The sequence below is a fragment of the Panthera uncia genome, chromosome B4 (genome assembly GCF_023721935.1).
Source record: "Panthera uncia isolate 11264 chromosome B4, Puncia_PCG_1.0, whole genome shotgun sequence".
NCBI classification, from domain to species: domain Eukaryota; kingdom Metazoa; phylum Chordata; class Mammalia; order Carnivora; family Felidae; genus Panthera; species Panthera uncia.
In genome coordinates, this window is record NC_064809.1 from 76855141 (window position 1) to 76869599 (window position 14459).

The window sequence follows — 14459 nt, forward strand, 5'->3', positions numbered from 1 at the left end:
ACAGTAGTTTGACAATATAAATCATAATTTTAAAGTGGCCTAGCAACTCCACATCTAGGAAGTTATCTTAAAGAATGAATAGGACAAGTGTTCAGAGACACAGGTGTTCATTGCAGCGATGTTTATTATTGTGGAAAAAGTGGACGTAACATAGGCAACAAAATGTGCTATATCCACATAATGGAAATTGTGCACTCATTAGGAATGATAACCTCGGCCACTGTGACAGGAGGCAGGGCGTGGCTCCTGGAAGTCAGTCATGGGGCCCCGGTGCAGGGCAGCTGGGCAGGGCATGGAGGCCTCTGGGCCCGAGCACAGGCACAGACTCACCAGCCTCAGACTCCAGGGAGGCTGACCAGCCACTAGCCAGGGTGGAATGGAGGCTGCAGAAGTCTTGGAAGAAGAGAGCTTTGCACTGTCCACCTCTTCCGCCTCTGAAGCTGAATTTGCTGCTGTGGTTGGATCTATCAAGGACATTGTCATGGATGCAGAGTTCCAAGTACTGCAAAGAAATTTCATGGACAGATACTACCAGGAGTTTGGAGACATGGAAGAGAATAAACTCACCTACACACCCATCTTTAATGAATACCTCTCTTTGGTAGAAAAGTATATTGAAGAACTGCAGCTGACAGGGATTCTGGGATTCAACATGGCTGCTTTCACAGCAACATTAAAGCACCATAAAGATGAGATGGCTGATGACCTATTCGACATGCTGCTCACATTTACAGACTTTCTGACATTTAAATAGATATTTCTAGACTACAGAGCAGAAAAAGAAGGCTGAGGACTGGTCTTAAGCAGTGGCTTAATAGTGACTTCATTGTGCAAATCCTCTTCGGTGGCAACTTCCCAGAACAACCCCTAGCACTAGCTTCCACCTGTGGGTAATGGCGGCCTTCTGGACAACATGGGCCCAATAGGCCAGCGGAGGGTTCTGCTCCTGATGACTGGAGACTACACCCTGGAAAGACTGACTCTGTTCTGCAACTGTTTATTAATGTTAGGTATTGATGGGTCGAAAAGATAATTATCTGATGCTCCCAGGACTTCTCTTTTTCCTGAAATACTTTCTTCTATTCAATAACCCCTAGTACTCCTGCCAAAGTAGACACCTCTCTCAGGTGTTTCGGAGAGTCAGACTGCTCTGGGACAAACACTATGTCAAGCATTTCATCTAGAAGGCCCCTTCCCCCAGAATACATGTTCCTGTGACAACCAAGAGGAACAACACCATCGTAAACTCTCCCTGTCTGCAATACCACAGGCAGGTTTTGCATAAATCTCCCCCTGCTCACAGTTCTTTCACTTGATTGAGAGTTTCAGTCCTTCAAACCCAGTGACCCACCTGTGTGGAGTTTTTTACTATTTAGGAATGCTTATCTATGGTGTTAAAACAGATGGCCCTGTCTTCAGATTTCTGAAACTCCTATTTTCAGCCCACCATCATGGGAAAATTAGAACTAGTCTTGGCTATGGGAATAAACTAAAACATGATGTCTTTTACCCAAAAGCTACATGTGAAAATCAACTCTTAGTCTTGGGTTTACAGTTCTTTTATCACTATCTTCTTCTAGTCTTGATGGAGTCCTACTGTGGCAAAAGAAGCCTTTTTTAAAAAATAAGAATCATTTTTGAAAAAAACATTTTTATAGGTGAATACTCACACTAATCTGGCAGATTTAATCTTAGAATTTCTTTAATTATCCAGTTAAATATCTAAGTATTAAATGGTTGTACTTTTTTTTTTAAGTTTATTTATTGATTTTGAGAGAGAAGAAGAGAGACTCGGGAGGGGCAGGGAGAGAGGGAGAGAGAGAGAATCCCAAGCAGGCTCTGCACTGCCAGCACAGAGCTTGATGTGGGGTTCAAACTCATGAACCATGAGATCATGACCTGAGCCAAAACCAAGAGTTGGATGTTCAACCAACTGAGCCACCTAGGCTCCCCTAAATATTTGTACTTTTTAGTTGTTAGCACTATGAAGGCAAAAATACTTTCTTCATTGGAGTTACTATTTTACTGAATATCAGTGAATATATACTGTAGTCTGGAAACAGACTAAAATTATCCTTTTCTTATTGCATATTAAGTATTTATGCAGATTTGCTTAAAATCCTTTCTGTATAAATTACTTTGTTAGGTTTTGGGATGGGGTTAGAATGAGTTTGGTAAAAATGTGATTCTCCAAGCTCTGCCCTTCCAGCTCTCTTCTTCTCCCTGCCAAAGTGGTATTCATTGGTCTCAGTCTGAATAGGAAGGGATAGCAAAGAGCTTTAATGGTCTCTGTCTGGCTTAGGTTAGTAAAATGTTTGGTAGAATATTAATGACCAGAAAACATGTATGTCACACCTTTAGAAAGAAGGAAAAAATAGTAATTTAATTCCCAATGTGTACCTTTGTTTTTTTTTTTAAGTAAAAATAAGAAACTGCACTGAAAAAGAAAATCTCCATCTACATTGGTTGTTATGGTAAGATACTATTTGGTAAGTTTCTCCCCAGCTAGACTGTAAACTCTATGAGAGCAGAGACTGTATGTGTTCTCCACTCTATTCCTGAGCCTGGCACAGTGTCTGGAGAATGATAGGATCTCACTCTAGTATCAACTCACTTAATGGATAAATTCCACAATAGATTAAGTGAAAAATCAGGTTACAAAGCAATATGTATTTTAAGGCCCTATTGTGTAAAAGATGATATATTTCCATGTACCTATCCATATGTATGTGTGTGCGTGCATGTGCGTGCATACACATAGGAAAATGTCACAGGATTGTGGAATTATAGATGATCTCTCTTTTCCTTTTTTTTTTAACTTTGCTAAATTTTATGCATTTTTTGCTACAGATATGTGCTGTTTTTGTAATCTAGAAGAAGACCTTTAGAAGAAGAGGGAAAGAGTGGGGGATAAAGAATAAAAGATAAAAGATGGAGAATGAAGAAACAGTTGCCTCCAGGAGACAGATTGTTTAATCCTAAAGACGTAACTGGTAGGATTTCAAGCTTCAATTTGGAAAGGCTCCTGTCACCTCTCTGACCATTACATAAAGGTGAATACTACCTACTCTATATACCCTGGCTACCTTCAGAAGCAAAGAGCTGCCCCAGCTCTGTCTTCACATGGGAGATGGATTTGAGGGATTCTTCATGGCTCAGAAAGCTCAGAATTGCCAGCTTTCCATATTAGAGATATTCCATCCTCTCCAACCCTTAGCCTGGCCTCAGACATGGTGCCCTCACCTTGGAAGCTTCCCTGCTTCACTGGCACATGGTTTAGTCCCAGCCTGTGTCAAGAACATGAAACGTGATGCTAGCCCTAGAATTCTCCTAGGCTTTGGTCTGGACATCTGCCCTGTAACCTTGCCCCACCTCCATGTTGCCCAGACTCTCCTTCCCAGGACTGCTCCAGGCTTCTGCTCCAACATGCCTTGATTGATCCCCCACTCCCCGGATTCCAAGTATCCTGTAGTCTTTTGCCAACTCCCTCCATAGCCCCCTTACAAGAGCTCATAAGAAGGTGCCAGGCTCTCACTGTCAACTTTCAGCTTCATCCTGCCTTGGAGTGTGACCTATTCCGGGGTGGAGGGAAGTCCTACTCTCATTACTCTCTTCATTCTTTCAGTTGAAACCCAAACTTTCACTGTGTGCCCCACATACTTTGCAAGGCCCAAGACAGCACTCAGGAACAAGCTCTCCATACGTGGAATGGATGGATAAGAGACTGAGTGGCCATCCCCAAACCCTGCTGCTTCAGTCTTATGAGAGCTAGTTAGTCCAGTGCAGTCAGCCTCTACCTGGAAAGTTAGGCAACACAAAGAGCAGAGCATCTGGGGTGTCTTCCTAGGGATTGGTGATGCTTCTTGTAATGTCTCTAGAAGGCCAGTAAGAGCAGCAATACAGAATGGACTGTTCTACTTCCACAGTACCTAGAGCCATGCCAAGGGTATATGGGGAAGGAGCTACCTCCTGCCAGCAGGCCTTGAAAGGATAGGCAAGGATTTATTACACTCTCAAGTGTAGGAACTTTAAAATTAGATTCCTCCAAGGCTTGAGACCAGGTCTGCTATATTTTGGAGATCAGATGGGGTAGAGCGTAGAAGATCAGATCAGACACAAGAACATGGAGGCCAGGTCCTGGTACTTTTCTTGGACCATCAGATAAGAGGTCATCTCTTATGTCCTCTCATATGAGGTGACCTCTCATTAGTCCAGCTCTGATCTGACTTTGGGAAGTGTGGGGAGATAATGTATGATCTACAGTGACTTACACATTTTACCATGCTCAAAGGCATGCAGATGGGATTGGATTTGGGAGTCGGGGAAGGAACAGAGACTCCACTGAAGTTCTCAGCTTCCTGGTTTCCTTCAGTGGCTGTCTCATTGCCCCTCTCCTCCCTGGGTTTAGGTTTCACCTTCCTGAGAACAGCTGGGAAATGCCAGTATAGAGCGAGTATGCATCTTCCTCAATCCTAATTTTTCATCCATGTGGAGAGAATTCCACTAGTGGCTCTACTACTCTCTCTCTCTTGCCTGATATGAGTTTGGAAGGAAGGTAGGGCATGCATAGCTTTGTCCCTCCATCTCTCAAGATCGGACTACCCAAAGCAAGCTTATGTTCTGCTCTCCTATGTCCCATGAGGGGTCTGAACCCATAGGAAGGCTACAATGACCCTATATTGTGTCTGCCCAGGTAGGAAATCTGGTCTAATCCTGAGGTCCTGTAAAGGAACCCCATCCCACCAGAGGTATAATCAGTATTCTCCAGTATCTGCTTTGCTGATAACAAAGGCAATATTGGCTCTCCATTTGCTCATTCCTTTCTCTTATTTTTTAATTGGCTCAGAACCTGGTCTGGGAAAAGAGGCTGTCATGCATTGACCTCTTCAGACTCTAGGAGCTGTGCTTGCAGAAAGAGAATTTGCTGTGTCTGGCCAGCATGGGATTTGGAGCAAAAGAGCCACAGTCCCAGGAGAATCTCTTCCCTTGATGAACTGCAAAACCCTCTTTTTCCAAGACTGGATCCCAGAGGCCTGCTCAGAGGCAGGAGGATGGATGGGAAGACCTCCATGGGAGTGGAGGCGTCTTCGCTTAAGCAACATAAATACTCTTGGGCAGACCTATCACAAGAACCCAGCCAAATGGATAAAGGAGAAGCTAAGACTATTGAGCATCCCTTATACCTACCATAACTTCTGGAAGACCACCAACCACACCTAATTTCTCTCCTCTCTTGGACCTCAGTTTATTCTATGACTCCCTGAATGAAAGCCAAACACCAGAATGTGAAATACAGTGCAATTTATTGAGAAAAGAAAGTGCAACATAATCATCACCAGAGGATCCACAGCTGGGGGAATTAAGGGGACAGAGACAAGGTCAGGACATGATGCCAATGTGAAGAAGGCACCCTGAGAACCAACAGTCTAGAGAACTTTACCATTCACACTCTAGCACCCCCGCCTCCTCAGCGGGGCTGAAACATGTCTACTTCAGACCATCGATCGACTCCCAGTGAGAAAGGGAGATGGGCCAGTGTAGGAACAGGCCAGGCTGGAAAAGCCCACAGTGGTATGGGCTCAGGTATTGCTACCATCATCAGGAGCCATCACAGGCTCATCTGGGGGCATCATCCTCTGGGACTAGCAGCTGGACCTTCCTAGCCTAGGGAAGGTCTTGGGGATGGAGGAGCCAGGAAGAAGTTCAGCCCCTTCTCCGGGGAACTTGAGGAAAAGCGAGGCTGAGGTTGGCATTTGTTGATGCCAAGCAAAGTAGGAGGTGCTGTGGCAGGCTGAGAGGGATGCAGGTGGGCCTGGACACATGACCCCAGAGGATCACTTGGAGCAGTGCTGGCTCGAGCTGGTGGTCTGGGAGAAGCGGATGCTGGTGCTGCCTCCACTGCCAGACTTATAGCTGCTGCCTCCCGAGGTCTGGATGCCACCAGAGGCGGAGCCAATTCCACTCCGGCTCACAGAGCTGCTGCCTCCGCTGCTGAGCCTGCCCCCGCTGCTGCCACTCTGGTAGCCACCGCTGCTGCCACCACTGAGCCCTCCATAGCCACCACTGCTGCCTCTGCTGCTGCTGCTGCTGCTGCCGCCTCTGTAGCCACCGCTGCTGCTGGCACTGACCCCTCCGTGGCTTCCAGCAGAGCCGCTGCTGGTGCTGGTGACATTGCTGATCACCGCTGCAGAGAACAGGCACTCAATTCAGGCAAAAGCCTGGGTCTGCATCACAATTCTACCCTGCTTGGCTTGTGAATTGGAGGAAGGTGCTTAACTTCTCTGAGGCCTCAACTTGTAAATAAATGACAAGAGTGAGCCTGGCTCTCTGGCGTCCTTCCCCAAGAACAAGAGCCAGCAGCATCCACAGAAATTTCTGGTTCTCCAACCTAGGGAATTCCCCAAGACCATGGGCATTTTAGCTTTGGCCTTAGAGTTTCCCAACTTTTGTGAGGTGGGGAGTGTGTGGCCATGGCCCTAGCACTGTTTGGTGGCCTGGTCTCCTTGTATGGGTCAGCCTCTCCTGCTGTAGATCAGTCAGTGAGGGTGTCTCTGTGGCCACCCTTTTTGCAACCCAGGGAGAGAATTTTTGAAGGGCTACTTACAAATGCACACAGCACTCTGACACTCTCCAGACATCCTACAAAGGAAGAGAAAGAGATGTGGACTATTTCTGCAATGAGTCACTAGCCACAGAGCTGAGGGTTCATTACCTTGGGAGCCACGTTCCCCTATTTGCCCTACTAGAGGTCAAGTTCCCCGGGGAAGAAGGCTATTCCAAGTGTCTCTATGACCACATCTCCCCAGGAAAAGGAGCTTGTGGGGCCAGGGGATGGGGTTGAGGTGCTCAGAAGCTTCACCAGCCATCCTCCATTTCTCCATTTGTCTGCCCTCTTTCCCTTAGTTTCCAGAGCATCTGTTCCAGGCAAAGTGCTCAACTACCCAGCCCCCAATTGGTTAGTCCTGCCTCACCACTCTTCCCCTACTGAGACCGTCTTTCTACCTCCCTCACCCAGACCTGGTTTTCTTCTGATTTTCCTCTCCCAGGAAGCCTTCTCCAGTGAGCCTTCCCGGGGTGGGGGTAGGGGTGGTGGTTCAAGGTAAGGTAAAATGTGAGAGGGGCTGACACTCAACACATGAGGAGCTTGAAAATGTCCTGCCCACACAGCCCATCTTTCTGTGCCTCATTCATGTTCATGGAGCAGGCACGTCCACACATCTGAGCAGACATAGAGTGTGTCTGCACCCCTTGCCAGTGTGGGCCCCCTTGTGGTCGACCACTCTGTCTTTATCCCACAATCCCCAGTACACATAGCACCATCTTCACTCTCACACCTTTCATTGATTTATTAAAAAAAAAAAATCCATAAACTTCCTTCTCACCCCTGAGTTCTGCTTCCTCCATCAGATTGGGAGCTGCCTGAGGACAGAGGTTCAAGACAGGATGCACGGAGCAACTAGTCAGCGAAAGATCTCTCAATTCTTGACAGTCCTTTGGCATTTGATATCCACTCCCTAAGCCCTTATCTGCTGCTTGATGCTGTGCTATTTTTCCAGAGTATGTGTGCATCGGCCACCTCCCCTGTGGACTCAGCCTCAGGGGTGGAAAGTTACAGGGCTCTCTCTACTGTGCTGTCCAATATGGTAACTACTAGTGACATGAAGCTAGTCACATTTCTTAAAATTAAATTAAGTATAAAACTCAGTTCCTCAGTTGCACTAACCATTAGTACTCAAGTGACTAATGGCTACTGTACTGGAGAGCACATAAAACATTTCTGTCATCTCAGGAAGTTCCAGGGGTACCTGGGTGGCTCAGCTGATTAAGCATCCAACTTTGGCTTAGGTCATGATCCCACAGTTGGTGAGTTTGGGCCTCGCATTGGGGTCTCTGCTGTCAGTATAAAGCCTGCTTCGGATCCTCTGTCCTCCTCTCTCTCTGCCCCTCCCCACCTCAAAAATAAATAAACATTTAAAAAAAAGTTCCAGTGGACATCACTATAACCTTTGTCATAACCCCAAAGCACTTTTCCGTACTCATTGCTCATAAGAATGATCAACAGAGCTGTGTAATACATATATCCATGGTAAATAGGAGAATTGGATGATCTTGATTGACAAAAAAAAAAATGGGGGGCACTTGAGTCCTAAATTCTGTTGTTCAGGAGGTTCCTTACCCCTTGTCTGAGTTGTCCTCTCCAATCATCTTGCTCTCTTTCTTCATTATCAAAGGTCACTCTAAAATCCTATCTGTAGAATGCTGGCCCCACAGCCCCTCACCTGCATTCCTCGCCCTCCAGCAGCTTGCGGTAGGTGGCGATCTCCATGTCCAGGGCCAGCTTCACGTTCATCAACTCCTGGTAGTCCCGCAGCAGCCGGGCCAGGTCATCTTTGGCCTTCTGTAAGGCAGCCTGAAGCTCTTGGAGCTTTGCATTGGCGTCCTTGAGGGCCAGCTCCCCACGCTGCTCAGCTTCAGCTATGGCCACCTGCAGGTTGGCGTTCTGGGCCAGGAGGAGGTAGGAGACTAATTAGCATAGTGATCAAGAAACAGCTGATTTTTCCTGAAAGTTCTTTTCTCCATTCAGCATCCCTCCATCCCTTACCACAATGGCACATGCCCAGAAAACAGAAGTCCATTTTGCAATTGGTCTATTTATCTATGGCCCACTGAAACTAACTCCTGTCTCATCAAGAAAAGGAACACTGGGGCACCTGGGTGGCTCAGTCGGTTAAGTGTCCGACTTCAGCTCAGGTCATGATCTCACAGTTTGAGTTCAAGCCCCGCGTCAGGGTCTGTGCTGACAGCTCGGAACCTGGAGCCTGCTTCAGATTCTGTGCCTCCTTCTCTCTCTCTGTCCCTCCCCCCACTTGTGTTCTGTCTCTGTCTCTCAAAAAAAAATAAATGTAAAAAAAAATTTTTTTAAAGAAAAAGAACACTGATTCGCTGGTAAAGGCAGTAGTGGTAACTGGTAACTGGTTTTTTACAAGACTGTTAAATACTCCCCTGCCTAATCAGTTTATTCCAGTGACACAAATTAGCCATTGAGGTAATGTGAAGTTCATGACAAATAGTTCACAGAAGGTAGATCCTACTGAGAACGGAGTGTTTAAGGCCCTCCCTACAATTGCAAGATTTGCTGGGAAAGCCAGCAGGAGCAACCATCTCTCCTTAGGGAACTTGAAAGATTTCCGAGGGAATCTCAGGGAGAATGGAGTCTCCCAGAGACTGCTATCCCACATGTGACACCATGGAAGGACAGAGAAAGCGTGTGGCAGAGGCACAATTGTTGCTCTTCTTTCTCCCCATGGCCCAGAAGACCTCCAGGATCTCTCCGATAGGACCAGACCCACCTGCTTCTTAACATTCTCGATCTCGGCCCGCAGCCTCTGGATCATCCTGTTGAGCTCCATGATCTCACTCTTAGTGTTCTTGAGGTCATCTCCATGCCTGCCGGCCGTGGTCTGCAGCTCCCCAAGCTGACAGAGGGGAAACCAATCAACATAGCTTCACAAAATGTTAGAATATTCTTGATAAAGGTCAGCGGGACCTAAACCTAGAGTATGCAGGCAAGGAGAGGGCTCCCACCTTGGTCTGGTACAGAGCCTCAGCCTCTGCCTTGCTCCTCTGGGCAATTTCCTCATACTGGGCCTTGACCTCGGCGATGATGCTGTCCAGGTCCAGGCAGCGGTTGTTGTCCATGGACAGGACTACGGACGTGTCACTGACATGACTCTGCATCTGAGACAGCTCCTATAGGGAACACGGATGGTCATTCTCACCATCCCTTGGCCCCAGGAGATGCTGGGAATGAATAAGTCCAAGAATCTTCTACCAGCAGAGATATCCCAAAAATGGGGCCAGGAATGGAACAGTCAGAAAAATAAGCTTGCATTTCAGGCCTGGCTACTGCCTAAAAGATGCCAGGCAACAAAGTTAAAGAAAAAAAGTAAATGTGCAAATAGAATAAGGTTGTCAGCCTGAGAGTATCAGTCAGTGAGTTCAACTGTGTGGGTTTCCAGGGGACTGGAGTAGGGAGGAGTGCTCTGAAGGAACTAGCTGTGATACTGGCATAGGAGCCAGAGGGAAGGTGTAGAACAAAAAGGGCTGAGGACAGAAGGAAAACAAAGAAGTCAGAGAGGGACCCTGGCCTTGAGGCCCAGGTTAATGCAGGCTGGGTAAGCTAAGTTAGCATTTCCCAGGTGGGGTGTAGCTGAGTTCCGAGCTCTGTTGCTGGTTTTGTGAGTGTTTTGCCCCTTAACTATCCCCTAAAGTCTTGCTTGGGAAGCATGTCAGAGAAGATGCAGACAGGAAGGCTCTGGAGCTCAGCAAACCAAGAAATCAAGGAATCACCATCTCATAGAAGGTTCTCAGGAAGTTCAGTTCATCTGTCAGGCTGTCCACCTTGGCCTGTAGCTCCACCTTGTTCATGTACGCAGCATCCACATCCTGCGAGGTGTGGAGACGGGCAGTCAGACACCCAAAAGAATGACCCTCAGCCCCCTTACCACCCACAGCTCTTTCCTAAGCCTTTGTCCCTCCTCTTGTCCCTCCCCTGTCCTCCCCCTAATTTCCACTTCTCACCTTCCCTCTTAATAGAAAATCAAAGTGGTTTTCTTCCCTTTAGTTGCTTTGACCAACCAAACCCTGATGCTTTAACAAAATATAAACCATATTAGCCAGGCATGGAGTATGGGTAGATAAATCACATTTATCTAACATGTGACTTTGGAGGTTTGGTACCAGGTAACCAGCCTTCTGAATAGAAAGGAGGATATTCTATTCTTCTCACTACTTCATCTTTACAATCAAGTCAGCTATAAGTATTGGCTGATTGTTCTTATTAATACCATCCAGGGTACCCTGTAGGCTGCAAACCTTGATTAATGCTACACATAAATCCTTCATTATTTGTTCGCATTACTGATCAGTTCATTAGTCACAGTGACATTGTAAGGCGTCTTTCCTCACCAATAACGTATTTAGAGCTGCTTCCTTCGTTTCCAAAACTGTCAGGAAAAATATAAACCCCACACCCAGCATAGGGTCACTGTGCCCCAGAGCTGCTGGCTCTGCCTTGACTCCATGGGGGTGGTGCCCAGAAATAGAGCCTTGATCTGTTCCTCCCCACTTGCTCACCTTCTTAAGCCCCACAAACTCATTCTCAGCCGCATTCCGCTTGTTGATCTCATCTTCATATCTGGGACAGAAAGAAGCACATATTTGGACAGTGACATTCCAGAAATAAAAATAAAAAAAAATTGAGGATCCCAAGCACTCATCCAGAATCTTCTCACCAGGGGACAGGACCAGCTTCATGGGCGTGTGACCTGCGCAGTTACACAGGTCCCTGGGTTCAGAAAGTCCTAACAGTTTAATGTTCTGCTGGCACCAACCCGATTTTTTAACAAGGGCCCTGCATTTTCGCTGTGCACTGAGCCCCTAGAATTACATAACCCATCCTGCTTGGAGACCTTTCAAAGCTCAGGCCACTGCCTCGTCCTCCTCCCTCCAAGCCCAGGTAACAGGCTGAAGTGTGGGGAGATGGGAGGGGGAGGAGGGGAGGAGGGGAGGCGGGGAGGAGGGGCCAGGGGCATGACTTCTTGTCTAGCTGTAACAAAGGTCACAAAGCGCAATGTGTGTACATGAGACCCAGAGAGGTATTTGCTCAGACTGGGTGCTTCTGCCTCTGCCCTCTCTGTTTCTGTTTCCATTAAGAGTTGCTTCTTACAGGAATTTGGGTTAAGAATGAACTCATGTCTCCTGAATGCACCAGGGTTATGAGATTCCTGCTCGTTAATGACTAAAACCTCCCCCAAAGGGTCTGGATCTCATGAAGACTGAAAATGGAATGATTCCAGGAGAAAAGGTTTCTGGGCAACGTCAATCTGAGTTGCCACTGGATTCCCAGAACTCAGCACTGAGCCCAGCACAGAGCGGTGCCTGCCAGATTTGTGCAGTTGACCCAAGATGGGGCTTCCCCGAAACGGGTGTACACACCCCTGTGGGTCCTGACCCCACGGATATCTGGAGCTCCCTCCTCACCTCACAGACCTCAGAGGGTATCAACTACAACCCCAAACATGCAGGACAAGGTCGATTGAAGCTACAGAAACAGAGTACTAGACTGGACACATTGAAAGAGTGTCTTACAAAGTGTGTCCCTAGACCATCAGCCAGGTGGTCTCCCCCGTGGGAACCATGGGGCACTAGACTCCTGGGACCTGCCCCACACCTACTGATTCACAATATCTAGGTCTGGAGCACAGGAATATGTGTTTCTGACAAGCTTCCAAGGTGATTCCCATGTACAGTAAGTGTGGAGGGCTCTTCATCCCAAAACGTTTTTGATTCCGGGAAGATTCTCTCATCCACCTAAGTTAGTGTAGGAGGGGCCTGCCCAGAGCCTGAGAAATGTGTCAGAATCAGCCACCTAGAAGTCTCAGTTCCCACCCTCTGACCCCTTCTGCTTGGTCATGCCTCACTCAATAAGTCCATCCAAGAGTATTGACTGAAGGTGCAGTCAGGGACAGTTAAAATCTCAAACCGGGGCTACACCTCCCTGCTAATCCCCTGGAAGGCAGAACTCCCCAGTTGGGGCCCTCACTTCTTTTTGAAGTCCTCCACGAGGTCCTGCATGTTCTTCAGCTCTCCTTCCAGGTTCCCCCTCTCCCCCAGAACCAAATCCAACTGCCTGCGTAGAAAACTGATGTAGGATTCAAGGAGAGGCTCCAGGTTGTTGGGGCCTGAGCCAGTGCCTGTGGTCTGCTGCTGGAGCAGGTTCCACTTGGTCTCCAGGACCTTGTTCTGCTGCTCCAGGAACCGCACCTGCATCAGGTGAGAAAGACAAGGAGTCAGCCTCCTGAGTTGGGCAAGTGGGGCCATGCAGCCCGAAGAGTAGAAAATGAACCCAGTTCTCCAATCAGCGATAGCCTCTGTTGTGTTGTGTTTTGTTTTTAACTTGGAAGAGTGAGAATTTAGACGAGGGAGAGCTAGAATATGTTTATACCTAGTATCTTCACTTATTCTATTTCAGTTAATCCTCACAACCACCTATAAAGGAGGTGTTACTATATCCCCTCTGTAGACAAGGAAACAGAGTCTCAAACAGTTTAACTTGCCCAAAGTGATGTGGCTACTACGTGACAAAGCTAAGGGTCACACTCAGCACTACCTTATTCTACTAGGATCCTTTGGAACACCTCTACAGGAGGCCAGCATGAAGTTATTTATAATTGTTTTTCAAGTGAACATTTTACCTCCCTACAGGCAGTGAAAATAGTCAACAAGGTCTAACTTTTCCTAAATTGTGCCATATTGTCCCTAATTGTTTCCCCTTCCAGTTACTCAGCTTACAGATGACTTGGGTTTCACTTCACACTCCCGGTTCATTCCCCCAAACCCAGCACACCCTTCCCTGCCCCAGCATAGACAGCTCGAATCAAGAAGGTGAGCCTGGGTGGCTCAGCTGGTTGGGCATCTGACTTCAGCTCAGGTCATGATCTTGCAGCTCATGAGTTCAAGCCCCACGTCGGGCTCTGTGCTGACAGTTCAGAGCCTGGGGCCTGCTTTGGATTCTGTGTCTCTCTCTTTCTCTGCCATGCTCCTGCTCATGCTCTGACTCTCTTTCACTCTCAAAAATAAATAAACATTTAAGAAAAAAAAATTTTTTTAAAGGTGAGTCAGTTGCTGAGACCCACCACTAAGAGATAGTTCCACAGTTCTTAGTAATGCAAGTTTGAGTTCCAGCTCAATTCCAGTTCAATTATCCAGAAGTTGCTTTGCAAGAGAAATTGAATGTTAGCTATAATAAGCTCATGGCTAATGCCCCAGTCTTAAAAGGGAGAATGAGCATGTTTGGACCCTCACTTCATTTTCCCTAGTCCTATCCCTAGAAGGAAATTGGGAACTGGATTCCCTTTCCTTCCCCTGTTTCACAGCTAGGAAAACGGGGTCAGAAGAGCAAAAAAGTCATGTTCGCTGTCCTAAAGGGCCCCAGGCAGAACCAGGACAAGAAGCCAATACCTCAGGGGCGCCCGGGTGGCTCAGTTGGTTAAGAGTCCAACTTCAGCTCAGGTCATGATCTCACAGTTCATGAGTTCGAGCCCTGCATCAGGCTCTGTGCTGACAGCTCAGAGCCTGGAGCCTGCTTCAGATTCTGTGTCTCCCTCTCTCTGCCCTTCCCCTGCTCGTTCTCTCTCTCTCTCTCTCAAAAATAAATAAAACATTTAAAAAATTTAAAAAAAGAAGAAGAAGCCAATACCTCGCCTATGAGCCTGGCAGATCCTACTGGCATCTTTGTATACCAATCCCTGGCAGCCAAAACCATCCACGCCACCTTTGAGCTTTGCCCTCACCTTGTCGATGAAGGAAGCGAACTTGTTGTTGAGGGTCTTGATCTGCTCCTTCTCCTGGGTCTTTACTTGCCCAATCTGGGGGTCGATCTCCACATTGAGGGGCTG

The 14459-nt window shown here is 47.3% G+C and overlaps 1 protein-coding gene and 1 pseudogene across 1 annotated transcript in view; one reads left to right on the plus strand and one right to left on the minus strand.

The window, feature by feature from the left end:
- The first annotated feature begins 232 nt into the window (after positions 1–232).
- On the plus strand, positions 233–1569 carry LOC125919096 (ADP-ribosylation factor-like protein 2-binding protein; annotated as a pseudogene).
- Positions 1570–5292: 3723 nt separating this feature from the next.
- The window catches only part of LOC125919095 (keratin, type II cytoskeletal 2 oral-like), a 9440-nt gene continuing 273 nt past the window's right edge, over positions 5293–14459 (minus strand). The window contains exons 1-9 of the mRNA XM_049625545.1: positions 14355–14459; positions 12605–12825; positions 11137–11197; positions 10351–10446; positions 9586–9750; positions 9351–9476; positions 8280–8500; positions 6605–6639; positions 5293–6184 (exon numbers count right to left, since the gene is read on the minus strand). The exon at positions 14355–14459 is cut by the window's right edge and continues 273 nt beyond it. Of these exons, the coding sequence (XP_049481502.1) occupies positions 5835–6184; positions 6605–6639; positions 8280–8500; positions 9351–9476; positions 9586–9750; positions 10351–10446; positions 11137–11197; positions 12605–12825; positions 14355–14459 (1380 nt within the window). The 3' untranslated portion in view covers positions 5293–5834. The remainder of the gene's footprint in view (positions 6185–6604; positions 6640–8279; positions 8501–9350; positions 9477–9585; positions 9751–10350; positions 10447–11136; positions 11198–12604; positions 12826–14354) is intronic.